Source organism: Monodelphis domestica, chromosome 6 (assembly GCF_027887165.1).
Source record: "Monodelphis domestica isolate mMonDom1 chromosome 6, mMonDom1.pri, whole genome shotgun sequence".
Lineage (NCBI taxonomy): Eukaryota > Metazoa > Chordata > Mammalia > Didelphimorphia > Didelphidae > Monodelphis > Monodelphis domestica.
The window spans coordinates 74826990-74854862 of NC_077232.1; the positions used below are offsets into that span (position 1 = coordinate 74826990).

The 27873-nt window shown below is 47.1% G+C and overlaps 1 protein-coding gene across 1 annotated transcript in view; it reads left to right on the top strand.

Moving 5' to 3' along the window:
• ADAM33 (ADAM metallopeptidase domain 33) overlaps window positions 1-18505 on the top strand; it is a 32786-nt gene extending 14281 nt beyond the window's left edge. Inside the window, exons 3-23 of the mRNA XM_007496878.3 lie at window positions 5550-5626; window positions 7094-7172; window positions 7428-7504; window positions 7645-7834; window positions 8054-8119; window positions 8239-8310; window positions 8580-8746; window positions 8851-8935; window positions 9340-9482; window positions 10661-10838; window positions 11362-11451; window positions 11718-11913; window positions 12194-12302; window positions 12936-13146; window positions 13376-13453; window positions 13556-13664; window positions 13759-13906; window positions 16553-16652; window positions 16824-17096; window positions 17172-17308; window positions 17641-18505. Of these exons, the coding sequence (XP_007496940.1) occupies window positions 5550-5626; window positions 7094-7172; window positions 7428-7504; window positions 7645-7834; window positions 8054-8119; window positions 8239-8310; window positions 8580-8746; window positions 8851-8935; window positions 9340-9482; window positions 10661-10838; window positions 11362-11451; window positions 11718-11913; window positions 12194-12302; window positions 12936-13146; window positions 13376-13453; window positions 13556-13664; window positions 13759-13906; window positions 16553-16652; window positions 16824-17096; window positions 17172-17308; window positions 17641-17680 (2625 nt within the window). The 3' untranslated portion in view covers window positions 17681-18505. The remainder of the gene's footprint in view (window positions 1-5549; window positions 5627-7093; window positions 7173-7427; window positions 7505-7644; window positions 7835-8053; window positions 8120-8238; window positions 8311-8579; window positions 8747-8850; window positions 8936-9339; window positions 9483-10660; window positions 10839-11361; window positions 11452-11717; window positions 11914-12193; window positions 12303-12935; window positions 13147-13375; window positions 13454-13555; window positions 13665-13758; window positions 13907-16552; window positions 16653-16823; window positions 17097-17171; window positions 17309-17640) is intronic.
• Window positions 18506-27873: the final 9368 nt, after the last annotated feature.

Sequence of the window (27873 nt, forward strand, 5' to 3'; positions counted from 1 at the left end):
GCTCCTTTGTCAACATTAACGCCTACTCTGCTTACAGGGACAAGATTTCTGCCTCCATTCTCACTTTCTATAGAGTCTAAACAGAACAGCCTCACAGACTAAAGAGCCAGACTGGACCTTAGAAACCGTCTGGTCCGACTCTTGCATTTTACAGAGGAAGAAACTGAGGCCCACAGAGGGTTTTCCCCCTGAAGCCATACACAGCAGCATCAGGAGCCCAAACCAAAGTCTCCTTGAATCCTCCTTGGCTCGAGTCTGCCTCTCTTATGGCAGCCCACCATGATTAACCAGGGAAGATGTAGGGCAGACAATCAATTCTGAGAGTGGAAAGAGTAATGTGGTGGGAAGAGCGCTCAAACAGTGGAGACAACTTGCCTTCCCTCTCTCTTTAGTCTAATTATGATTTCTTGCAAGGGCTCTTTTGAAAGGGGAAGGAACTTGGGCTTCTTAGCAAGTCAACAACTTTTCTCATCCATCCACCTACTCTCTGGAGATCTCCACCCCCCCCCCAACAACCCACGATCCTCTGCCTTTCTAGGGACCTAGACCATGCTATCATTTTCCCAATGGTTCATCCCATAACTCAAAGTCTTGAGGGAGTTAAACATCCCAACCCCATGCTTCCAGATACAATATGGCGTTGCTAGTGGGGCAGCTAGGTGCTACAAGGAATGAGGTGCTAGCTCTGGAGTCAGGAAGACTCATCTTCCTGAGTTCAAATCTGGCCTCAGATCTTACTAGCTGTGAGACCTTGGGCAAGTCACTTAACCCTGACTGCCTCAGTTCCCTCTTCTGTAAAATGAGCTAGAGAAGAAAAATGGAAAACCATTCTAATATCTTTGCCAAGAAAACCTCAAATGGGGTCATGAAGAGTAGGACACAATTGAAATTGCTAACTAACAAAAATTTGATACAGTGAGGTAGTCTAACGGAGAGAGCTATGGATGTAGAATCAGGAAGACCTGAGTCTAAATGTGGTCTCAGAAACTTACTAGCTGTGTGACCCTAGCAAGTCATTCAACCCTGTTTGCCTCAGTTGCCTCTTCTGTAAAATGAGCTGGAGAAGGAAATGTCAAACTACTCCAGTATCTTTGTCAAAGGGTAGAACCCAGAGTTTCTAGGGAGCCATACAGCCCTGTGCCCAGAATTTAATATAATGTGCTAGATCTATGCCACTCTAGGGCAGCTAGGTGGTTGGGAGATAGAATGCTAGACCTGGAGTTCAAATCTGACCTTAGACTCTTACTAGGCAAATCACTTAAACTTCTGTTTCCTCATCTGTAAAGTCAGGATAATAATCGTACCCACCTCCCAGTGTTATTAGGAGGATCATAAGAAGTGATAATTGTTAAGTGCTTTGCAACTACTTTTATTCAAAGCTATTTTATTTTCCCAATGACAAGTAATAACAATTTTCAACACATTTCCCAAAATTCTGAGCTCCAAGTCTCCCCCCCCCAGATAGTAAGTAATCTGATGTAGGTTATGCATGTATTATTATGTAAAACATACTTTCATATTAGTCATTGCTGTAGGAGAATACTCATATAAACCCCAAACCCCCAAATAAGACCATAAATAGTGCTTTGCAAAGTTTAAAGCACTATATAAATACTAGCTCTTATTATTATGATTATTAAAATCTTGGCCATTCTACCATATGATCTTGAATAAGCTCTTTCCAGATGTGTGATCTTGGATAAGTACTTTTTCCTCTCTAGGCCTCAGTTTTAAGGATGGAGTTGGACTAGAGGATCACTAAGGTCCCTTCCAACTCTAATATTCTGGGACTCTGAGTGATCTCTAGGTGGCAGAAAGGGGAGACTCTGCTCCCAGCTTGGGGTGGGGGAGAGCACTGCATGGGGGTTGAAATGGGAAAGTGTTCAGGCTTCTCAACTGTAAAATGGGATAATAGCCCCTACCTACCCCATGGGACTGTTCTGAGCATCCAATGAGATCATCTATGTAAAGTGCCCATCACAGTGCCCGGAATGTCGTGGACCCTACATAGACCCTTACCTCTCTCTAATTCAGCCCCTTTTAGAGGGGGCAGAACTCTCTGGGTTGACAAGGCTGCTCCTTCTGTTAGAGCCACACACCTGGCAAAAGGAAGCCAAGGAGGGCTGGTTACCGGGGAGATAATGAAATGGGAGGCCCTACTTGGTCCCCAGAGAACTCTGCTCATTGTTGATTCAACTCAGTTCTGTGAAAAACAGCTCCTCCCTCAATTTGGGTGTCCAGGAAAGGGGCTGAAAAGGAGAGGAGGCAGAAAGAGGAGAGATAGAAGACCAAGGGAAAAGTCCAGAGGAAGACCCAGAGAAAGGGAAGGGACAGAGATTTGAAATTGGGCAGACTAGAAGAGGAGAGGCTTCCTGCCAGGGACATGCCCAACCCAAGGGCAGAGCAGGCGAGCCAGGCGAGGGGAGCAGATACAAATCTGTGACCTAGAGAAAGAATTTGCTTGGAGCTGCCCAGAATGGGGGAATGAGTGCTGGAGACTGGACAGACAGAGGCAGGTGGGATTCATGGCAGAGAAAGTACAGATGGCAACCAGGATGCTTTGAGAGGAAAGGCAGAGGGGGAAGGGTAACCAAAAATGAACGGAGATGGGAGAAAGAGACTGAAATGGAGACAGTGGAATAACTGAGATAGGGAGAGGCAGAAAACAGAAAGGGATACACTGAGCAGAGATTCAGAAATACCAAGAGACTCAAAAAGTGAGCAATAAGGACAGGCAGAAAGAACATAATACCCAAACAGGAAGAGACAAGGACTTGGAGAGAGGCAGAGGGAGATGATAGGGAGTGGGCAGGGACAAGGGGTAACACCATTTTTGGACTTTCCTCTTTTCCCCTCCTCCATTCCAGGGTACATGTTTCCCAAAAAAGCCTTAGCCAGGCTGGTGACCTCATATTTTGGGCATTGGGAAAAGGGGGGGAGGGGAGAAGGGGGCTGGACCTGGGACTATCCTGTCCTGTCTTTCTACACCCTAAGCTGTGAAAGGAGGGCCCCGGGATCTGGTCCAGGGTCTCCAGTGGAACTCACCAGAGACTGAGGCTTTCTGCCCTCTCTCACCCTTCCTGGGGAGAATGGAAGGGGAGGAGGAGGGAGTGTATAATGACATGAAATGGATAACACAAACATTCCAGTCCCTGATGTAATGGTGGAGGGTTCAAATGACTTTCCCAGGGTCACACGGCCAGAGAGCAGCCTGGGGAAGGGGAGAGTATTTTGGCTCCCAGCCTAGGCAGAGGCTCTGAAATCCAAGCCCACCGACAGTTATGGCAGAAGGGAGTGTAATCAGATTCATGAGGAAAGGGAGAGGGGGAGAATGAGAAGGACAGAAGACTGGAGGGAGATTGGAACTAAAGACAAGATACAGAGATGGTGAGAGACATAGAGATAAAGCAATACTGACCCAGAAGCACAGGGAGAAAAAGGAGAGAGATTAAGCCAGAAGAGAAGAGGTGGAAGGAGAGACAGAGAGACAAAGGGAGGCAGAGAAAAAGAGACAGATAAGCTAAGAGAAAGAGGAGAAAGACATATCGATACAATTAGAAATGGAGAGAAAAGGACAATCAATAGCAGTTAGAAAACAATCCCACCTACAACATCACTGCAATATGTTTATTCAACTGACAAATTCTTCTTTTAAAGACCTTGTAGGACTCTGATTCCTGTGATAGTGCCTACCACAGCCCATTCCACTCTTCTTGGGCAGTTATCATGGTTAAGATCTTCCTCTAATCTGCCTCTTTGGAGCTTGCCCAGACTGCCCTCAGATCTGCCCCTTGGAGTGTGGGGGGGGACAAAGGAGGGGGGACAAGTAGAACAAGAACAGTGAAGCAGTGATTGCCCCTTCCCATCCTCTCCTTCCACATACTCTGGAGTCTTCTTCCAGTTAAATAACTTGCATCTCTTCAAGTGTCCTTGCTATGGTCCAACTAGTCCCCATGCCACCTTGGTTGCCTTTCTCAGGTAGCACACCTGTTTGTCAGTCTTCTCTGAAAACGTGATGTCTCCTACTGAACTCTGGAGATACTAGGACAGGGCAGTGATGGGTGGGAGATCACCTCCTTTCTAGTCTTCCTCTCTTAGAGCTTATGACCCAGGACACCATTAGTTTTGCATGTGTGTTGGGGAGAAATATTATCACTGAACGTGAATTCCACTAAAGCTCCCACGTCTTGGCACAGAAGCTGATGCCTGACTGACCTTCTCTAGCCTGAATCTTAGAAGTTGACTCTTTGAACCCAGTCATAAGATTCAGACATAGAAGAGGCAACTTGGCATGGTGGATAGAGAACCAGCCCAAGAGTCAGAAAGAGCTGCGCTCAAGACTCGCCTCTGACGCGTACACGTAGGGGCTGTGTTAACTATGGCAAGCCAACCTCTCAGTGTCAGGAAATAGTCTAAGCCACAGAAGGGGTGCCCATCTGCAATGGTAGCAGGGATTTCCCAACCAGCAGAATCACAAATCAGAACCAAAGAGCCCTAAAGGACTTGAATCCTTTTGTCTTTATTATCTGTAGCACTTAGCCAGTACTCTTCATAAGCAGTCTCATGCTTTCTTTGGCTTTTGCTGGAGAAACATAGATCTCTCTGTCTCTGTCTCTGTCTCTCTGTCGCTCTCTCTTTTTCTCTCCCTCTTCCTCTCCTGTTTCCTCTGTCTCTTCCTTTGTCTCTCCCTTTCCTTTCCTCCCCCTCCCCCCATTTCAGAGGGAGGAGGAGAGAAACAGAGAGAGAGACATCCATGGGAAAGGCATAAAGAGGAGTGAGAGAGGCAAGAGACTGGCCAGAGTGACCCCAGCTGAGGGGACAAAGAGCTCAATTTTTCCTTCAGATTGTTCACTTAACAGTGGAGAAGGAATGGGGAGGAGCCAGGGAGAGAAAAGAGGAATAGGTTGCCCAAGGAACTAAGCCTGAAATGAGGATTGGTGGCAGAATGGAAAGGGGAGGAGCCAAGAAATAGAAGGAGATGAAGACAGGGCCAGAACCCTAGAGACTAAGTGATAAATATTCACCCAGAGAGTTAGAGGCAAAATTAGAGAGAGAGATATAGAAACAGGAAATCAGAGTCAGAGAGGCTCAGAATAAGGAGAGAAGAAAGAGCTCAGACATCTGGAGCATCTAGATTCCAACCTTCCTGACAGCCTGTCTCATCAGATCCAGTTGTACCCTCAACTCACCATATAGCCCTTATGTCTCCTCTCTTCAACCAAGTCCTGTTCCCCTTCCCCTAAAGCCTTCTCACTCTGGAGGGATGAGAGTGGGAGCTTGGAGCTTGGAGCAGAGATGTGTTTGGGGAATACTGTAGGTCATGTGTTTGGATACTCAAGGATGCTATGCACCCCTCCATTCATCTTACTCCCCAACCTGTTCCCCAACCAAGTATACCTCATCTCTGGATAGGATATGATGAGAGAAGAAGCTCAGATAAGTCAAGCAAATTCAGATTCACATAATCTACATGGTAGAGACTGTAGTGGTTGTGTCTGTCTATCTGGTCCTATCCAACCTCACCTTCTCCTGGCTTTTCCCCCACCTAGGTCAGAAGTCCAGATGAGGCTTTGTTGTCAGTGAGGGCTGAAGGCAAAGAGCTTCTCCTTTCCCTGCAGAAAAACCGGTGAGTCTAAGAGACTGGGAACCTGGGAGTTGTGCTAGTGGTCCACTGGATACTGATAGGATTTAGAGGGGGTACTAAAATTAGATAAGGAGGCAGGGAGGAAAAGAAGGATTGGAGAAAGACAGAGAGTCAGAGACACATGCACACACACACACACACACAGAAAGAGATGGTTTTTAGGGCTTCTGAAGAGCTTCATAAACATTCTCTTAATGAAATTCTTGCATCTAAGCTAGGGGAGACTGGGCAGGGGTTGGTACTATTAGCAGCTATGCAGTGAAGTAAATTTCTTGCCTAGAATAAAAAAGTTGGGAGTTCAAGTCCTGCTTCAGACGCTAGTAGCTAAGTGACTGAGGGCAGCTCACTTAAACATGCTCATTCAGGTTCCTTGTCTGCAAAATTGGGATACAGCACCTACTTTGCAGGATTGTTGCTAGGATCAAAGGTGATAATATAAGAAAAGTGCTTTGCAAACTTTAAAGCACCATATAAATGCTTACTATTATTATTTTTATCCCCATCTTACAGAGGAGGAAACCAAGACCCAGAGAGGGGAAGAAATTCATCCAAATCCAGTCATTAAATAGTAGTGTCAGGTCTTCTTGACTCTCAAGTCGGAGCCAGAGAGGGAAGGAGAACAGGGAAGGAACATTGTCAGAAAGCACGAAGAAGGGCTTTCCAGGAAGAGAAAATATTACTTCAGAGACTGCAAAAAGGCCTGGGAAAATTCCCTTGAATTTGGTGATTAGGGGCTATTAGTAACTTAGGAAGAGAAGTTTCAGTAATATAGCAGGAGCCAGATCTCAAAGGGTTAGAAATCTGTGGTTGGAAAGGCTGTGTTATATCAAAGTGTTCAGGGTCAGATGGCAAGGTAGAAGACCCACCTAATAACAAACTGACAAAGGTACAAGAGAAAAGCAAGATTAGGTGCCAGTCAGTGGTCCAATCAATAGAGTGGTCTTTGCCAACCCTGACCCAAAGCCCTAAGACTTACGCTCTAGCCCTTATACGCCATCATGTTAAGATGGTGTTTCCCAATTCTTTAATTTCTATAAATTGGAGAGGTGGTTTAGACGAGATTCCACAGGATCTTGGAGGTAAAAAAAATAATAATTATATCTGTATATGTATATGTTCAGGATGGAAGCATTTAAGGCAGATTCGAGATTTGAGGCCTCCTCAGGCTCTTATTCTGTTGCCTTCAGGGAGCCTGCAGTCTGAGAGAAAGCCCTGGCCCTCAGGGATCTTCCAGAGTGGGGAGACTTAGTCTTATCTACAGGGTGGGGAGAGGGGGAACCTGGTCCCTCTTCAATAAAAACAAATTATCACAAGCATATACCAGGAAATGTGAGAATATGAATGCTTGAAGACATAGAAAAGAAATATGGGAGTCAATCAAAGAAGGCTCCCTGGAAAAGGTGGCGCTAAAGCAGTTATCGCTTCTAAATTCTACTCTAAATTCCTTAGTTGGCTGTTGGCTCAGGGTTACACGGAAACCCACTACGGTCCAGATGGGAAGGCGGTGACTTTGGCCCCCAATCATACGGTAAGACCAGCTCCCTGGTAGAGGGAAGATAGCTCGCTGGAGGTTATAGGATCTTGAGGCTGGGGTGTAGCTGGGGGGCTCTGTGGGGTTCCTTTAAGGATAGCAGAGACCCTTAATCCTTCCTGTGGGAGAGTCCTCCTCCCTCACGGAGCTAGGAGGGGAGCATTCCCCTCTTCGCCTTAGAGGCCTCAACAAAGAAGATTAAAATGGAGGGCCTGGGGCTGGAGCTGAATATTTGCCCACCTCTTCCGCCAGGACCACTGTTACTACCATGGCCATGTGCAAGGATTCCCGGACTCCTGGGTTGCCCTCAGCTCCTGCTCCGGGATCAGGTAAAGGGGCGTGCGTGGGCTTGGGGGTGGTCCTGGAAGGGGAAGCAGTGTGGAAGGAAGGACTTCTGTCGGGTCCGAGAAGGGATTCGAGCTGGGCGATGCCCCATCTCACAGCCTCATCAACCCTGCCCCCCCTCCAGCGGGCTGATAGTACTCAGCGCCAACCGCAGCTACTACGTGCAGCCTCCTCGGACCTCGGTGTCTGGACCGCCCGGCCCCCACCGCCTCTTCCGGACCGAGCAGCTGCCCAGAAAGGATGGGATCTGTAGCCACGGGCTCCCTGGGTCCTTAAGCCTGGCCAGCCTCCTCCACCGGCATCAGGCCCACAGGGTGAGCGCGTCTGGTCAAATTCCCATCCCCTCAGGCCCATTCTAGCCCCTCAATCCTCAAGGTCCCGCCCCCTGACCAGGCCCTGCCCACCCACGATCGGCCTCGGCCTCGGATTGGCCCACCCGCTGCCCCTCGGGCCTCTTTTCTAGAGTTGCACCCCACCCTCGAACCCCCTTTCTAGGTACCTCTCAGGTCTGAGGCCCCCTTCCCTCCCCTCAGGTGAGACGCGACTCGAGGCGGGCCTTGAAGTACCTGGAGCTCTTCATTGTGGCAGACCATGCTTTGGTGAGGTGGGGCAGACGGGGATGGGCGGAGGCAGGGCCAATCTGGGGGAGGGCCTCGACGAGGCGGGGCTGTGTTCTGGGGCCCCACCGCCTCTAATGGACCCCTTCCTTGCACCCTAGTACCTGAGGCAGCAAAGGGATCTGGGTCGCACCAAGCAGCGACTCCTCGAGATAGCCAACTACGTGGACAAGGTAAAGGGGGAAGAGAAGAGTGGCCAGACTGGATAGAGTGGAGGAGGGCGGAGGGAGAGTCTGGATCTCTGAGAGGGACAGGAGGTCCCCGACTGCACTGGGACAGGGAGGGGCCCCAGGTGACTCCTAGACTACTGGTGGGAGATAGTGCTGGGCCCTGGAAGGGTGCTGATCCGAGTGGGGCCCCCTCGAGTGTGAACTGGACTTCAAGGATTCACCCAGTTGGTTTACACCGCACCCGTGGCTCTCTTTTCTCTTGCCCCACACAGTTTTACAGGTCCCTCAACATCAAGGTAGCGCTGACCGGTCTAGAGGTATGGACCGAGAGAGACCAGAGTCGCGTCACAGGAGATGCCAACGCCACGCTTTGGGCCTTCCTGCAGTGGCGTCGGGGGTTGCGGTCCAGGCGGCCCCACGACACTGCCCAGCTTCTCACGTGGGTGTCTCATGGCCTGGGACTATGGGAGCTCGGGAGAAGTGGACTGGGGAGAGGGACTCCCATAAACTCTCCCTCTTTCTCTTCCTGTCTGCTATGAGCAGGGGCCGCACCTTTCAGGGTACCACCATTGGCATGGCGCCCCTGGAGGGCATGTGCAGCGCTGATAACTCTGGAGGAGTGAGCGCGGTGAGGATGCAATGCTTAGGGTTCAGATCCTGCCTGGCTTCCCTATCTCCTTGCAGACCTATGACCCTAACCCTGGAGCCCAATACCATCTTACCCCTTCCCACCCCCACCTCCCACCTCTTCACTGACCCTCTGAGTTTCTTATCAGCCTTAGAACTCTGCCTGGGACCAACAGGCCCGCCTCAGGTGGCTCCTCACCCCTATGCCAGGATACTTCATTTCTTGGAGAATTCTGCACACTTTTACAGGATAAGCTTGCTGCTTGTCATAGAAGAGTTTTTACCCTCTCTCAATTCTGTCCCTTTTCTTTAGCTGTAGGTCTTTGGTGGGTCTCCCTTAGGGAGAGGAAGAGGACTAAGGGTGAAGAAAGGGAGGGATCTGGGCTGACTCTCTGTCTCCCTCAGGACCACTCAGAGCTGCCCATTGGTGCAGCTGCTACCATGGCTCATGAGATCGGCCACAGCTTTGGGATGAGCCACGATGCTGATGGTTGCTGTGAAGAGGCCTTGCCTGAGGAGGGGGGCTGTGTAATGGCAGCAGCCACTGGGTAAGTGAGGCCAGAGCCAGAGCATGGCAGGATCTCTCTGCTTAGGAGGAAGGTATCTGTGAAGTAGAATGAAAATAGCCCTGGGTAGGTTTTGCTATGGAGGGAAGTCAAGGGATCTGAGTTCTAGATTCTGGATTCTATGGATAAGCAAATCATCTCCCCTCATTGATCCTATTTCCTTATCTATATATAAATGGAGAAGGTTGGGTTAGATCTGGGGTTCCTGACTTTTTTGTGTAATGGACTTTTGGCAGTATGGTGAAGCCTGGGGTCCCTTCTGAGAATCATGCTTTTAAATGCATAAATGAATAATTGGTATAGGATTACAAAGGAAACTGATTATGTCAAAATAAAGTTATGCAATCAAAAACAAAACAACCAACCAAATTCACAGACTCCTTGATGGATCCAAGTTAAGAAGTCCTGTACCGCAAAGTCTCAAGAATCCCTTTCTGCTTTGACATTCTATGTTCTAAGACCCTTCCCAGCTCTGCCATCCTGGGCTCTGTGCCTGTCTCTGCCTGTGCCCCTAACTAATGCTGATGGGTCTGGATATATGCTCATTTCAGTGAATCTGTGCTCATGTCTATAGCACATAGAACATCTATCTCACTGGGGCATTGAAAGGACCAGTCAGTTGTTATTAAACACCTACTATGTGCCAGGCAATAAGAGCTGGGGATGCACAGACAGGCAAAAACCATACTCCGTTCTTAAGGAGCTCACAGTGTAATGGGGGTGGTAACATGGAAATAACTATGTACAAATAAATCGTAAGGGAGAGAAATTGGGAATTGTCTCTGAGGAAGGGGCCTAAGATAAAGGAAGATGGGGGGACCTTCTTACAGAAGGAGGGACTGGAAGGAATCCAGGATTGGAAATGAAAGTTTCACCATCACGGCTTAGGGAGATCACTTTGACCACTGGGCAGAAGAAGGACTAGAATGGGGAGAGAGGAAGCTATTGCAGGCATGAGGTGATGATGAGCCTCTGAGTCACAGTGCAGATGTGTCCAGCTGGGTCTGTTTCCTCCCTGTTCAGGCTCAGACTGTGGGCTGATCTGTGTGACCACAGTGCCCCCTGCTGGTCAGATCTCAGCCTTTGCTGAGACGGTGTGATTGTGGGTGTAGTAGACTGTGCCCATCCATCTCCCCATGCCTCTCTCCCACCCTCTGCAGACACCCGTTTCCACAAGTGTTCAGTTCCTGTAGCCGACAGCAGCTGCTCACCTTCTTCCAAAAGGGAGGGGGAATGTGCCTCTTCAACCCTCCTGACCCTCGGTTGCTGGTCTTGGGAGTCCGCTGTGGAAATGGCTTCTTGGAAGATGGGGAGGAGTGTGATTGTGGGGACATCGAGGTTAGGCTCTGATGCCCCTCACTCCAGCCCTGACCCCAGTGTGCCAGCCAGGCACAGCTCAGCTGCAAGTCAGGACCAGCCAGATTTGGATCTCTGTGATTAGTGCTCATTTGGCTCCTGGTTTCTGGCCCCCCTTCTGTTCAGTCAGGGCTCCCCGTGATTTCTCTCATACCCATCCTGTGATTCTCAGTGTTCTGCAGACCACCCAGGCCCCTAAAGACTCTCAGACTAAGACCCTCATTCTCTAGAACCCAGCAAGTCTCCAGTGCTCTATGACCACCAGTGCAGGATCTCTAGCTTCTCACTAGAGATCTCCTGTGTCCCATGGATCTTTCAGTATCCCTTGAAGCTGCCCCCACCCCCAAATCTTGAGACCCACAGATTTATCAGCATCCTTTGTCCTTTCTCTCTTCTCCTCTCCCAATTAGGAGATTCCCTGACTCAGGAAGTCCCTCATCTATTGATTTCCCTGTCTTGGTTCTACATTTCTCCATCCCTCTTTCTCTCTGTTTTTGGGATCCAGGAGTGCACTGACCCCTGCTGTCATGCTCATAACTGCACCCTTCGGGAAGGAGCCCAGTGTGCTCAGGGGGACTGCTGTGCCCATTGCTCGGTGAGGAGCTGGGAGAGGAGGAATTGAGAAGATGGGAAGGAGTAGTGAGGTGACTGAGCCTCAGTTTTCCCAGAGGGCTAGGAGTAAACTGGGTTCTAATATGGGGAGAGAAGGCATAGATAGAGTGGAGGGGCAGGCAAAGGTCAGATTCTTCTGGTTGACCTGACTTGTTTCTGCTTTTCTCCTCCTTTGGGTTTGTACTCGACTTTCCTGTTTGTCTCTATTCTTTTGTGCCTGTCTTTGTCTCTCTGCCTACCCTTCTACAGCTGAAGCCTGCTGGAACATTGTGCCGAGAAGGAGCTGGGGACTGTGACCTGCCTGAATTCTGCACTGGAGCCTCTCCCCACTGTCCAGCCAATGTCTACCTCCTTGATGGCTCCCCGTGTGCTGGTGGCACTGCCTATTGCCGAGATGGAATGTGTCCTACCCATGAGGGGCAGTGCCAACAACTCTGGGGGCCTGGTGAGAGCCTCGCCCAATTCTTCCCTGTGTGAGGCAGGGGCAATAGCTCTTTCTCTTCAGGCTCTTCCCCTTCCTCAAGCTGAGGTACTTATCCCAATTCCTCCTTGGGTACTCCTCTCTCCCTCCTCAGTCAGGTAACCCCACATGTATACAGACTCTGGGAAGGATGGGAAAAGGACATCCAAGGACACCTGAAGATGACTCCATTTTTCTTGCCCCAGGGACATTCTCTTCCGTAAATCTTGATCCCTTTCCCCCTAACACTATTTCCAACCCCCAGGTGCCCACCCAGCCCCTGATGCCTGTTTCCAAGATGTGAACTCAGCTGGGGATCGCTATGGGAACTGTGGCCAGGACAGTGAAGGCCACTATGTCCCGTGTGATCGGAGGTGAGAGTAAGGACAGAGGGAGGCGAAGAAAGGACAGGCCAGGATCTTCAAGACAAGGTGTCGGGGGAGTGAGGGGTCAGGGGAACAGGATGTCAGGGAGACATGAGGGAGAATGAGTGGGATGAGCAGTCTGAGGGAGGAATAGGTCAAGGATGAGGCACATGAAGGGATTAGAGGTCAGAAACCACTGGGTGGGTAGGAGTAGTAACTAGGATGATGGGAAAGATGGGATTAGGAATCAAATGGTACAAAGAATAACTGGGACCAGGAAGTAATGGGGACAAAGGTCAGGGGCCAGAAATGTGGGTAAGGATTTCAGATAGGGGGTTGAATTTGGGTTCAGGAAGTTTTGAGTTGGACTCCTGCCTGACACTTCCTGTCTAAATGCCCATGGCCAAATCACTTAATCCAGATGAGTCCTGAGCCTCAGTTTCCTCACCTGTAAAATGGAGATGATAACATTTGTTGAATCTAACCCTCATAGTGTAGTAAGGATCTAATGATATATGTGTGAAAAAACACATTATAAACTTAAAAGTACTAAAGAGACCCAGCAGTTATTAAGTCTGTCAGCTCTTGGAGAGGCTTCTGGGCTGGCTGCCCTCTTGACACCCTCCTCCCCTGCCCCTGCAGAGATGCCAAGTGTGGAAAGCTTCAGTGCCAGAGTGGGGCAGACAAGCCCAGAGGACCACACACTGTTTCCATGGAGACCACCATCCGTTTGGGTGGCAGAGAGGTGAAATGCAGAGGAGCTTTCATGTACCGTGTAACTCGACCTGACTCCTCAGCTGACTTGCCAGACCCTGGTCTTGTGCTACCTGGTACTAAGTGTGGAGATGGCATGGTGAGCCAGCTTCACCAACTCCAGGGCCAGTGAAGGGGGGGCTCCCTAGACATATGGGATCTCTGGTGGGGGGGGATTTCTATGAGTTTTTTAGGACTCTTAAGATGATCAACATCCTCCCTAGCAGTTGCCTTGGGACTCCTTTCCCCTTAGCCTATCTTGCCTAGCCCAGGGTGCCCTGTGCTCATCTACACCATCTGCTTCTGTCATTCCTGTCCATCATCACTAGGTGTGTCATGATCGGAGATGCCAGAATGCCTCTTTCCCTGAACTTCAGAGGTGCCTAGACACATGCCATGGCCATGGGGTAAGTGATCCCTGGGGGGCGAGTCCTGGGAGCTGAGACTCTGGGTGGATGATGTCTTTTTTATTTCCAGCCTTTATCCTTTCTCTTCTCTCCTCTCCCAAGGTCTGTAATAGCAATAAGAACTGTCACTGTGATGCAGGCTGGGCCCCCCCAACCTGTGAGAAACCAGGGCTGGGGGGCAGCGTGGATAGTGGTCCTGTGCAGTATGACAGTGAGTGTCAAATGGGCAGGAGATGAGGAGGGAGGAGAGAGGGGAATCCTCATCCCTGGACTGACCAACCACCTGTCTCCATCCCCTCCCCTAGACCAGGATGCCACTCTATTGGCTCTGCTTCTTGTCTTCATCCTATTACTGCTCCCCAGTGCTGGGGTGGCTCTGTACTACTACCGTTCTCCAAACTCTCTGCTGTACCAGAGCCTTCGAGGGCTGAGAAAAGGGCAAGAAAGCTGCCGGTAAGTGGGTGTGGGAGCATGCCTTCTCTTCCTGTCCCTACACTCCTCATTCCTATACCTTTTATCCCTAGAATATGTCCTCCTGTCACATGAGCTGGAAAGTCCTTCTGAGATGATCATGTTTCATCCCCTCATTTAACAGAGGGACAAACTGAGATCCAACTCTCTGAAAAAGGGGAGGGTCATGCCTAGAGCTAGGGGCAGAACCAAGCATCCAATCCTCCTGGGCCCAAATCCAAGACTTTCTCTTCTTTACCACACTGTCAGGTCATAGGATTATGAAATTTAGATCTTGAAGAAACCTTATTGTCATCTAATTTAACCCTTCCATTACCCAGAGGTCAAGTGACTTGTCCAAAATCACGCAGCAGATAAGAGACAGAGTACCTGTGTTTAAGGAGAGGCCTTATAATTCTAAATTGAGGACTCCTTTCACTAAATTGTATTACCTCTCTCCTCAGATATATTTCACAAACATTTTTAAAGCAGAATCTCAGAATTTCAGAATTGGAAAAGAACTTAGTAGCCAACTGACCTAGCCTGTATATAGAAAATCATTTATTCTACAACATGCCCTCTAGATCAGTGATGGCAAACCTTTTAAAGATGGAGTGCCACCCCCCCCCAGACTGAGTGCTGAGACCCCCCCACACACACACACCTGCCCCCTGTCCTCTGTTACCCCAGATAAGGGAGGGAGGAAACACTCCCATTGGACTGCTGAAGTAAGGAATGTCCTCAAGGAGTGTAGAGAGGGGGAGGGGAATAGTCCTAGTGTTCCTCCACCCTACTCCCCTCCAGCTCTGCTGCCTGTGTGCTGCCCATTTTGCCCTCTGTGCACTCCCACTGCTTTTGGGCAGAGGGGCAGGGGATGTGAAAAAATGTCATCAGGTATGGTGGAGTGGGGGAGGGAAGCAACTCCACCGAAGTCTTTTCTAGTAATAAACTGGGGTGGGGGGAGGGTGGCTGAGTATCCTTTGCATACATCTTTGGCATCTGTGCCATAGGTTTGCCATTAATGCTCTAGATGGTTTGCTGGCCTCTGCTTGAACCCTTCCAAAGAGAGGGAACCAACTATCTCTCAAGTTGACCCATTAGCCAAGCTGGGACAATTCTCATGACTGGGCAGTTTTTCTTTACATTAAACCTATTTTGACTTCTCTACAACATCTATCAATGGCTCTTTCTTCTCCTCCTAATAATAATAACAACAATAATAGATAAAACAGATAAAAATAATAAAATAAATAAATAGTAATGAAGTAGATAAATGAACTAGAACTTTAAGGTTTGCCCTTCATACCTGTGATCTCTTTTGCTCTTACTTCTGCCCTCTAGGGCCAAACAGAATACTCTCTTCCAGGTGACAGTTAATGAAATATTTGCAGACAGTCTTGTTCAGTTAAATTCTCTTCCCCTACTAAACACCTACTATGTGTCCCTTCTCTAATATCCCATGACAGAAAAGAGTAGGAAACAGGAATATAAGGAGATTATGTAATTCTATAATTGGCCTTAGTAGTCTCCCACACTTACTTGACCCAGGGTTCTTCTGCTTCTCTTCCTGAACCCCCTTCCTCAGCTCCATCAATTCTAAGGATGAATGCCACTGCCCCAGGTCCCTAGGGTTACTCCAACTCTCTTCCTCCGTGCCCACATCTGGAAGGGCCTTTCCCTTCCTCCCATCTAAGCCCTCAAAGTTTGGGCATTGATGATACATACACAAATACATGCACATTTACCTAAGAGCCAAAAGCCAGCTAAAGAAGTCCCATCATGCTAAGATGCCAGCACTTAGAGGGGGAAGTCCAACTCCTTTATTTTACAGATGAACAAAAAGTCAGCCTAGACTGGGGAAGTTGACTTGTTCCACGAGCCAGTTGCTGAGCCAGGAAGTCCCAATAATAAGAGGATTTTCCAGAGGATGAGAGTTGAGCTCAGAATTCGGAGTTCTAGTTGCTCCAGGCTGGCAGATTTTCTGTCTAACCCAGTGTTCCAGTCTTTCCTAAATCTATCAAGAAGCTTGCCTGTAGTGGCACAATTAGTAAACAGCCAAGGCAAGACTGAAACCCTTTTGAGGGAGCCCCAAGGTTTTTTGCCCCACCTTACAATGCCTCTCATCTGACCATACAAAGGAAGACATCATGAAGCAGTGTAAAGAACCCAGGTTGAGGTTCCAAATTCAGTCACTATTGAATTTCAGGAAAGCTCAGAATTGCAAGGGGCCTGAGTTGCCATCTAAGTCCCACCCATACGGGATGGGAATACCACTAGGAGAAGTATTTTATCATGTTCTTGCTAAGTGTCAAGAAATGTTTTAGGGCGCCAAGAAACAGACACAACATTTAGCATACATTTGAATGGAGAGAAACACGTAGGGTATGCATAATATGAAATCTAAAACATTTGAAATAGAAAGGAAGCAATTTCTTTGGAGGAAGAGTTCTAGAATCAAGAATGCCTTCCTGTAGGAGGTGACAGGAATCGGGTCTGGAAAGAATTCTTGTATTCTGAGGCAGAGAAGTTTTGTGGAGGGCATTCAAGGCATGTGGGACAGCCTCTGCAAAGGTTGGAGATGGGAAGTGGTGGCCTCAAACTCCCATATCCATGTGTTGTGGATCATCCCCTGTCCTTTCCTTTTCCCAGCCACCGCTCAAAGGCCATCAAAAATTCCAGGAGTGGGGCCCAATCGGGCTTAACTTTGCAGAACTTACCCCTTCGCCAGCCTCTTCGCCCTGCCCCGGGGGTGAGTATGGGGAGGAGAATGAAGAAAAAGTCCGGGCATAGGAGGATGTATGGGGTGGCGGGGAAAGCTGGTCGGGCCTCCGTAGGGAGTTCTAGAGTGGTAGAACCCTCAGAGGTCTCTGGTGGGTAAGAGAGGCCGTTGGGATTTTCTCTCCCTCTCCTCCCACCCTAGGTGTCTCCCCAAGGAGTTCGGGGGCCTCTTTCCCCGAAACCCGGACCCTCCCAGACTGGCTCCCAGCCAGTCAATGTGGTACGGCCCCTGCGCCCGGGCCCTTCGAAACCCCGCGACTCCAGACCTGCACGCCCACCACCACCCCTGAGCCACTCTCCCCGGCCTGGCTTTCCCCGAAAGGACCCAGGGGACCGGGGAGACCGAGCAGATGGAACCGGCCGCCTGTTGCCTCCCAAGAGACCCCTTCCAGTCAACCCAGCCCGCGGCCCTAAGGTGAGAGGGCAGGATGGGCACGGGAGGGGAGAGGGGAATGATGTCCGGGGTCACTTCTAATCCTTCTGCCCCTAGGACCCCTTGAAAAAGGACCCCTTGAAAAAGGACCCCCCGAGCCGGCCTCTGCCTGGGGACCCCGTGCTGGTCAAACAGCCCCTGCGAGGTCCCCGCCTCCTGGTCATGGTGCCACCCAGTCCGGCTCGCTCCCCGCGGTGAGTGTGCGGCTCGCCCTCTTCAACCCCGGCCAGGACCAAGGGGCCTGCCTCTAGCTTTCCCGGCAGGAAGGGTTGGCCACATCCCCTCCCCACAGAGACCAGGGAGGTGCGGGGCGGCCTTAGACCACTAGAAGAATCGCTTCCGTGGTTCCCGAGCTTCTAGTCTGGCTGGGGGCGGGGCATTCGGAGGAAACAAGGCGGAAAAGCTGGGTGGTGAGGTGGGCGGCGGAGGTTTAGTGGAAGAATCCAGGGTAAAGCGTAATAAAAAAGAGGCCAGGCCGAGAGGGCAGAGGAATTGGGGTGCCGACATTCACGTCCTATTCCTCCAGGCCCGGCCCGGGAAGAGGATCCCTAACTTTGAAGAAATGACCCGATCAGGTCCGCCCGGGAGCTGCTGCCCTGAGGGCAAAGGCGGAAGACCTGCCGCCTCCAGGTGTGCGGGACGTCGGGGACGAGCAACCTACACCTCTCTTCGTGCCTCATCTTCTCCGCCTGAGACCACCCCACACACTCGCGCCTTGACTTGGGCGAAGATGCTTTTCTTAGCTGCCCGGGGGCGGGAAGGGCGGGGGAGAGCCTGCCACCCTTCTCCCTGTGTGACCCCAGGTGGGTCCCCGTGATCTCTTGGACCTGGGTTTGAGGGACAAAACCATACTTGTTACCAACCTACCTCAGAAACGGCCGGAGTCAGCCCAGTGGCCAGCCAGGTGGACAGGACTGGGACTGAGGAGTTTGGGCGAGAGGGAGGGTGGGGACGGAATTTAAAGGAGACATTGATGTGTATTAACACAGACGTTTACATGGATCTGCCTCTGTTTCCCCTTCTTACCATCGGTCATAGTTGTGGGAGGGGGAGCGAGACTTCGGGTTTTTCCTTCCGCGGTAATCCCAGTCTGGGCCCCACCTGTCTCTTTTGAAAAGATCTCGTTCTCTCTTCTAATCTGTATGGAAGTCGGAAAGAGAGGGTAAATGAGAGGGGCGCCTACACCAAGTCAGACCACCAGGGGGCGGTGGGGACCCTTTGCATGGACCCATTGTGCATACCGGTGTTGAATTTATATAGGTAACTCTATCATAGGAATTAGAGTTTGGACGATCATTTTGAAATATTATAGAAATGGGAATTGAAACGCAGCAAGGGAAGGAATTTATCCAAGATCACCCAGTTAATAAACAGCAGAACTGGAATTCAAACCAAGGTCCTCTGACTTTAAATCCAGGTCTCTTGCCACACCATACTTCCTCTGTTAGGACATTTTTCTCAGCAACCAGTTTCTGCCCAGGGATTCAAACCATGGAAGGAAGAAGGGTCATTCAGAGTAGAGACACCAGATGACCTGGAGAATGGGATATGGGACCTTCCATCCTGAAAGGAATCTTTGCTTCGAGAGGCAGGTGCCCTCAGTTTGAGTTGCATGACATGTGGAGGACTCCTGGGTCCGGAACAGTCTTCCTCATGTCATGCATCCCAGGAGCCCCTGTACCATCCATCATAGAACCCCAGAATTAGGAGGAGCACCAGAAGGTGCCCAGCCAGCGGACTTCTGATGCTTTAGCAGAAGTTCCCTCTGCAATATCCAAGAGGCATGGATCAGCCTCCATTTGAACACTTTCCATGATGGAGTCACTATTGCTGGTGTCACATTCCACTAATCTGGTTCCACTGTCTATTTCCTTTTAAGTCCACAGCCTGTTTTCTTTTCAAGCCTGGAATATGTTATATGGAACTGTGATGTAATCTGGGAACAACTCCATGGCAGGGTCTCCATGACTCAATTTAGGGTAACTTCCTCCTCTCCCAGATCTGTGTGAGATTCAGGCAGTGACAAACTATCAGGGAATTTCTCTGGAATCAGGGCAGGGGGGCAGGTTCTTTTCATCCGGAATCCTGAGACCCTGATATAACTCTCAACATTTCCTTGTCTGGCACAGGACAATGGACTCATTTCACTTGCTCTTTGAGAACTGGCAGGCTCCTCTTGCACTCCTTGGTCCACTAAGCTCCTAGCCCTCAAAGTGAGGGAGCCCTTCAGGGTGAGATTAGAGGTTCTGAGGGAGATACACCTTATGATTCCTTCACTTGGAACACTGCCATTGCATCTCCCTATAAATTGCCCTTTTGGGGAGCAGTGTGGAAAGAGCTGTGGGCCTGGGGGTCAGGAGAGCTCTGTTCTAGCCCTAGCTCTGTATTTTACTAGTTGTGTGAACATGGGGGAACTTTTCCTTTCTCATGATTCAAGATGACAAATATTTATTAAGTATACCTACTGTCAACATGGAAATCTAGAGATCCATTTCAGCTTTGGCAAAGTAGGTAGTGCGTCAGTCTTGCAAGCTGAAGGTCCTGAGTTTGACCCTCCAGAGGAGGGTGTGATATACTGGGGAAGGCTTCTGGAGACAAAAGAGCTACTTGATTTTGGATGGGATCTACCTCCCACCTGAAGTGGATGTTCATTGCCTGGCGAAGTGGGACCTTCTCTTAGGAGGAAACTCTTCTGTGACAAGATCAAAACCTGGGGTTTCTACCTCCCAACTAAATAAACTGGGGATCTCTAGATTTCCACATTGACACTACTATGTGCTCTATTCTAAGTACTAAGATTTTTAAAAGGGGTGGGGCAGGTCCTGCTTCCAAGGAGTTAAATAATCAAGCCTCAGTTTCATCATTTATAAAATAGAGCTTTTAATCCCTGTGTTTTAGTTGGTGTAGCGAACAAATAAAATAGTGAATGGGAAAGCAAATGGCAAGGATCATTTGTTTCTTACTAATATTAAATAGCAAGTTATAGCATCTTTCAGTTACAAATCACCATCCCATCCATTATCTCATTTTGTCCTTTCAGAATCCTAGAGAAGGAGGCATGGTGGGGGTTATTATCTCTATTTTGCAGAACAGGAAACTGAGGCATAGAGACAGAAAGTGACTTACCCAGAATCCCAGAAGACAGTATGTTTACAACTCTCCTGCAGAGACACCTAGCTAGGGGCAGAGAGGTGTGCTTAGATTTGTCTACATCCACCAAATGTATGTATGTGATTTCTCTATCAACCCCTAAAACAACGAGTCCTCTCCCTTTACTCCCACAAGGATAAGGCTCACCAGAAAAAGAGGAATCCATTTATGGAATTCAATTACAAGAAGACTCGTGTTCTATTCCTGGACATTTTATTTGCAGACATTCCATTCATAGTCTCTTCACAGACATTGTGTTCTATTTATGGAAGATCCCAAAAACTGTCCTCTCAGCAGGGGCCTCAGAGGGTTTCTAGTATCTGAGCAGGGATACCCTTTATAGACTTCAACAAGCATTCATTAGCTGCTTATGTCAAGAAAGTACTGTGCTAGGCACTGGGAATAAAATCAAAGGGGGATACAAGCAAGTAGAAATATGAGGTAAGAAGGGAGAATATTTTAGGCACATGGTACAGACTATACAAAAACATGGAGGTGGGAGGTGGAATGTGGAAGTTAGAGAACAGCAAAAAGATCATTTTTGATGGGGCATGGTATGTGAAAGGGAGTCATGGGAAAGGTAGTCTGGAGTTAGAGACAAAGTACCACTCTGGGCTTTTCTTTAATTTTATCTTAGAGTCAATGGGGAGCAAATGAAGATTCTTGAGAAGAGAAATAACATAGTTAGATCTGCATTTTAGGAAGATTACTTTGGCACTTGTATTAAGAGGACTTATAATTTGTAAACTGTAAAGCAGAGAGACTGAAAACAAGGAGCCTATTACAATAGAACTAGGGTAATGCCCATCTGAGTGGAGAGAAGGGGATGGAAATGGGAGATGCTATGGAGGAAGGATTGATAAATCTTTTTTTAAAACCCTTACCTTCCATCTTAGAATCAATACTGTGTATTGGTTCTAAGCCAGAAGAGCAGTAAAAGCTAGGCAATGGGGGTTAAGTGACTTTCCCAGGGTCACCCAGCTAGGAAGCATCTGAGGCCAGATTTGAACCCAGGACCTCCTGTCTCTAGGCCTGGCTCTCAATCCACTGAGCCACACAGCTGCCCCTAGTAAAGCTTCTGATTGGATATGAGGGATAAGGTTGAAGGTGAGAGAAGAGCTGAAAGTAACTCCAAGGTTGTAAATGAATACTGGTGCCATAAACAAAAATAGGGATGCCTGGAGGGAGGCTGATTTGGTTTGGTTTTTGTGGAGAGCCCCATGATCATGTTAAATTTAAGCTTCTGATGGTATTTTTGTTGCATAGTTTTTTCAGTCATGTCCAATTCTTAGTGACCCCTTTTGTGGTTTTCTTGGCAAAGATACTGGAGTGGTCTGCCATTTCCTTCTCCAGCTCATTTCACAGCTAAGAAAACAGGCAAACAGGGTTAAGTGACTTGCCCAGGGTCACACAGCTAATAAGTACCTAAGACTAATTTGACTCTAGGCTAGGCAATCTAACCACTGTGCCACCTAGATACTCATATGTATTTGAAGTAGTCATACAGCCTTCAATTGGAGATATCTAGTGATAGAGAGGCCATTTCTTTCCAAAACAACCTCGTCTACATTAGGATAGTTCTCAGTGTAAGGAAGTTACTACAATGAAACCCTCTTCCAAGGACACATATAACATCCCTTAGAGTACATAAAGATGACTTGAAAGTAGGGATTGTTTCATCCCAGCATCTAGCCTAGTTCCTAGAACATAACAGATGTTAATAAATGCTGGTTGATTGGATGGCTGGCCCACAAATGAAAATGCTTTGTATACTATAAAGAGACCATGCTTGAGCTATTACTATCAAAGGGGGGCTTGGGACTCGGGGAAGAGAGGCTACTTCTCTGCCAGGATACTCTATAAGGTTTTCCACTTCAGAGAAGGTTTGAACTAAATGGTCTCCAAGATCCCAAGATTCTATCATTCTAGGATCATAGGATCTAGACCTATCAGGATCCTTGGAAATAAATGAGTCGCTTCCACATTTTAAAGAAATGGTGACCAAAATCCAGAGAACAGAAATGACCTTCCCAAGGTAATATTCAGTAATAGAGCCAGGATTCAGACCCAGATTCTCTGATTCCATATTGAGGTCTCTGTCCACAAAGCAGAGCCAGGGTCCTCAGTGTTGCCTGAGAATTGGGTTCCTAGGGCCCAAGTCAGGGATACACACTATCCTCTTGCCATATACTGTGACACCGGATGAGGAGGAAAAAACAAGAAGAGGGACCAAAAATTGAGCCTTTTCCCATCTGGTATCCAATAAGGTGTTAATCTGGAAACTGCCAGGGAACCAAAGAGACTGAGCACAACTCATGCTTATCTATGGATAGAACTCACATGGGAGAGGAATCCAATCTGTATTCTATCATAGAGGGAAAGGTCTTCTGGAGGAAGGCCAGAAGTTCTTCTTCTCTATGACTGAATGGTTGCAACATCAAACATACTTAATTTTTAGACCTTTAGTTATTTAACAAGAGCACAAACTCCAAAACTCTTTGGAGGATCCTCTGGACTTCTCTCCCAAATTCAGATTTTGCCATAAGCAGTGCTTTGATCTATCCATTCCCTCTCCCACGGAAGGATCTGCTCACTAAAGCAGATCTCTCCTCCCCACACTAGCAACATCTTGTTCTGGACACAAAATCCCATCAGACTCATGAGTGGGTGAAGCCACAGAGTTGTAGGATTGTCTTCTGAAGGCAGTTGGTACAATGCCTTGAGAAATATCTCAGCCTATTCCCATTAGCATGTGCCCATGACTCAATGGAAACAACCTGGTATAATGGAAGAGGTACTGATGAGGCCAAGGCTTATTGGGTCTCATCCAAAGAACTGATTGATGACTCAAACTGACTCAATTGCAAAGAAACAAGCTTTATTTTAAGGGAATATAGTCACAGTGTGGCTATAGAACGTTAGTAAGCTAGTATAGTAAGTAAGCAAAGGTGGGTAAAGGTTTTCAGGAATGTTTTTTTTTGTCTCAATTAGTTACTAAGGGAAGGGTCATTTGTTTCCAAGGAAAGGACCTCACTTTACCCATGGTCCATTTTGGTCCACATGGTTTTCTTTACCCATGATTTACTTTGTTCACCCAGTGGGCAGGTAGATGGGAACAAACTGCAATGTAAATGGGATGCTAATGATATTTTAAATACTACGGGCACCTTTAGGTCAAGTTTTACTCTTTTCTGTGCAGATTCTAAGAAAGGCAGAGATTGTGGAAACTGAACATTGTTTGCACCTAGTCCTATGTAATTAAACTACCTTGTATTTGCTATTCAGAGACCCCAACCAAGGACCTAGGTTATGTTTAAAGATTGATGTGAGGAGTTTTCTCATAATAGTAAGTCTAAGCAACTCATATCGTTTATCTGAAAGGTGACCTCACCATTCAACTAGTTATTGTTTCTATGTTCTTTTGATTGTTTACAGCTATTTGGCAGGGTTTGTGGGGCATTTCAGCCCACACCAGTACTAGATTGAGTCAGGAGTTCTCGTTTCCAGTTTTATTTACTCTCAATGTGACTTTGGGCAACTTTCTTTAACTTCTTTGAGCCTCAGTTTGTCTGTAAAATGAATGGATCGGATTAGATAATCTCCAAGGTTCCAGCTCTGACATTCTTGTCCTCCCACACATAATATTATTTTGGAGATTGAGTGTACCTTGCCCAGGCTAGAAGTGTAGCCACCACTATTGGGCCCAATCCCACTACTAACTGACATGGGACCTCGGACCTACCCTGTTTCCAAACTGGGCCATTTTATCCTTCCTTAAGTATCTTGATGTTCCCCTGCTCCTGGAGGGGCTTTCTATATTGGTGCCATGCTACTTACATATTATTTTAGGCCAAGGCAACTCAGAACTCTAAACTCAAGTGATCTACCAGCTCCCCAGTAGCAGGGATTAACAGGGATTATGTGCACAAACCCAAGGAGTTTCATAGAGGGGGGAAGGGAAAGTGTAAATTTTATAAAAGCCTGAGAATAGGAGGAGGGAACCAGGGAAATGAGGCTCCTGGAATTATTAGAAAAGGGAAAACACTTCTACAGACACTGTCAGCTTCATCGATTTGTCTGGAGCTGTCCGAGGTTCTGATCAGCTTCAGCTATGTGCAGGGAGCTTTGAAGAACCACAAGTCAAGGGGTTCCATTCTTGGTCTGAAGAGGAGATGTAGCTTCTACCGTCCAAGAAGCTCTTGTCCCTAATTCTTCCCCCACCCATTTCTTGCCACTGCCACTGGATCTGGAGGCCTGATGCTGATGCCTATTCTCTCTTCCCCTTCAGAGTTTCACATAGAATCTAAGAGTTGGGGGAAACTATAGCATTTGTTCCATACTTGAACAAGAATAAATCATCTCCACAAGCATCACTGACAATTGATCATATAAGTCTTTGTTTGAATACAGCCCCTCACTCTCATCCATCAAATTCCTACAGGTGGATAGGAACTCACCACATTTCAAGGAGACCTGTTCCACTTTTTATCTTGATTAGTTACTAAGGAAAGGGTCATTTGCTTCCAAGGAATGGACCTCACTAGGCAATGGGGGTTAAGTGACTTGACAAGGCCATATGCCTAGGTTATTACTAAGCCAAATTTGAACCCAGGACCTCTTGTCTCAAAGCCTGATTCTCTATCTATTGAGCCACCCAGCTGTCCCCTAGGAAGTTTTTTCTTATATTAAGTAAAACCTGTCTTTCTGTAACTACTCCCTTACTCTCTGGAACTAATCAGAAAACTCTCATCCATTTTCCATGTGACAACCTTTCAAATACTTGATAGCTACCTGACAAGCCTTATTCTAGGAAAAAAAAAACCACACAACATTTCTGGGTTCTTTTGACAATTTCATTGTTTCCTTCAACTGATACTCCTACAGTCCTCTTACCATAATGATTGCCTTCTCACAGATGCCCTCCAACTTGTCTACATCCTTTCTAAAATGTGTGGTTGCCCCAAACTAAATACTGCCTCATAGATATCTGACCAGAGCATAGTAGAATAAAACCATCATTTCTCCTATTTAGGACACCCTAACACTCTTGTTTTTCAAAACCCTTACCTTCCATCTTGGAATCAATACTATGTATTGGTTCCAAGGCAGAAGAGTGGTAAGGGCAGTGGGGGTTAAGTGAATTGCCCAGGGTCACACAGTTAGGAAGAGTCTGATGCCAGATTTGAACCCAGCACCTCCCATCTCTGGGCCTGACTTTTAATCCACTGAGCCACCCAGCTGCCTCCTCTAACACTCTTAACATAGATAGAATACCAATGAGTATTTTGGCCTACTATGACACATTCAGAACTCAAATTAAGTTTATAGTTTATATAACATTCTCCAGATCCTTTTCTCAAGGACTGTTGTTTCTTTATATCCCCCTCATCTTGTAGTTGGAAAGTTCATTTCTGAAGCTCATTGCAGAACTTCAAGTTTAGCCCTATCATATTTCATCTTTACTAGATTTGACCCATTGCTTTAACCTGCCAAGATTTTTTGGACCTTACATCTCATATAATGGCATAGAATATCCTAAATCACACCAAAGGTCTTTTAGTTAACTATCTTTCCCAGCTTTGTGTCACCTGCAACTTTGGCAGTATAATTTCTCTGGCTTCATGCAGTGATCTGATAAAAATGATGAGCAGGAAAGTGCCAAGGACAAATCTGTAGGACATTGCATTACAGAACTCTTTCCAAGTTGCTAAACCAGCCCATTAGGGTTGATTCTTTTGATTAGCCATCGAGTTAGCTGCCATTGTGCTTTTGCCTAACTCACATCTTTCTATCTTGCTCACAAAGAACATGAGATTTTGTCAACTCCTTTGCTAAAATTGAAGCATACTGGGTTGATGACATTTCTCCCTGTCTATTAATATGATCAACTCTTGACAAAGTCATCTGGGAACTTAATGATTTCTGCTTCTCTTTCTAAATGATCATAGGCCATCCATCTAATAATCTGTTCTAAGATTCTTCTAGGAATAAAAGCCAAGCTTACTGACCTAATGGTCATAGATTCCATCTTTTTCTTTCTTTCTTTTTCTTGAAAACCAGAACAATATTTGCCTCATTTAGAGTTATTTTACCTTTTCCATTCTTCATTATTAGTCAAAACCCCCTGACAATGAATGACTCAGCAGGTACCTCTATGAGATGTTTTGGTACACTAAGATTTAGTTATTCTGAATGTGGTAACTTGAACTCACTGAGAAAAACCATGTATTCTCTCACTATCACTTCATTCTCTTTAGTTTCAACTCCCTGTCAACTGTTTTGTCATGGCCTCCTCAATCCAAGGATCATATAATTTAGATATTTAAAGATGGAGGAGACCTTTGAGGCCAATACAGCTCCTTCATTTTATAGATGAGGAGTCTGAGGGACAAAAAGGTTAAGTGATCTGCCTGGAGTCATTCAATTATTAGTGTCTGAGGTAGGATTTGAACTGCACTATACTACCTCAAGAAGATAATTTTCCTGAACCTGCCAAGCAAAAAGCATAGTTGAATAATTCAAATTTAGAGCTGAAAGAGACCTCAGAAGACATTTACTACAATGTCTTATTATACATCTGAGTAAACTGAGTAGTTCTATCTTTTTTACATTGTTAATTATTCTAACCACACCAGAAGGGATGAGTGGTATGCTGCATCACCGTGGCATCCATGAGGCCAAAGGGATTCTGAAGGACCCTTTGAGCATTGGAGATTGCTCTGCTTTTACTTCACCTGACCCCTCTGAAGTCCACTCTTCCATGTGTAGGGTGCACATCAGATGATGCCTATCTTTTCTCTCCCTTCTCTTCTCTCATTACTGTAATGGAGTGGTCACTTCCTCCCCAAGTTTCCTACAATTTCTACTCCAGAAATTAGTTCCTCTGTTGATCATAATGGAGCCCAGAAGAGCAGTTCTCCTTGTCACCTCAACTTTTTGAAGGATAAAATTCTCATTAAGGCAAGCCACAATTTCTCAGCTGCTTTGCAGAAAATATCCAGATGGCTGAAGTCCCTCATCATTACATTATCAAGCCTCTGAGCCAGATCTGTTTCCCGAACTCCTTGTCTAATTGCTCTTATCCAAGTTTTTTTGTGGTATACTCCTCTCTTTTTCTCCCTTCATTGAGTTTCACACAAATGTTCTTCACTATATTTTCACCTATGTTGGCTCTTGGATTTGCTAGGATGCATAAAATATTATATATGAACATGTAACACATAAAATGTGCATAGAGAATATAAATAAGCACTTATTCAATATCTACAATATGCTAAGCATTGTGCTAGGCACTAGGGATGCAAATAGAATGAATGAAACAATTCCCATTCAGAAGGACAATATTTACACATGTGTCAAGAGGATATACATATAAGGATATATATATATATATATGGAATAAATATAAAGTCTTAAATACAAGGTAGCTTGGGAGGGATGGCACAAGCAGTTGTGGGGTGGGGGTCCGGAAAGGCTTCATCTGGAAAGTAGAGATTGAGATGAGTCTTGAAGGAAAAAAAGGACTCTGTGAGGTGGAGGTGAAAAGGAACTGCATTACAGGCATGGAGACAGCCAAAAGAAAGCAAGGCAAGAAACTGGTGGGAAATGG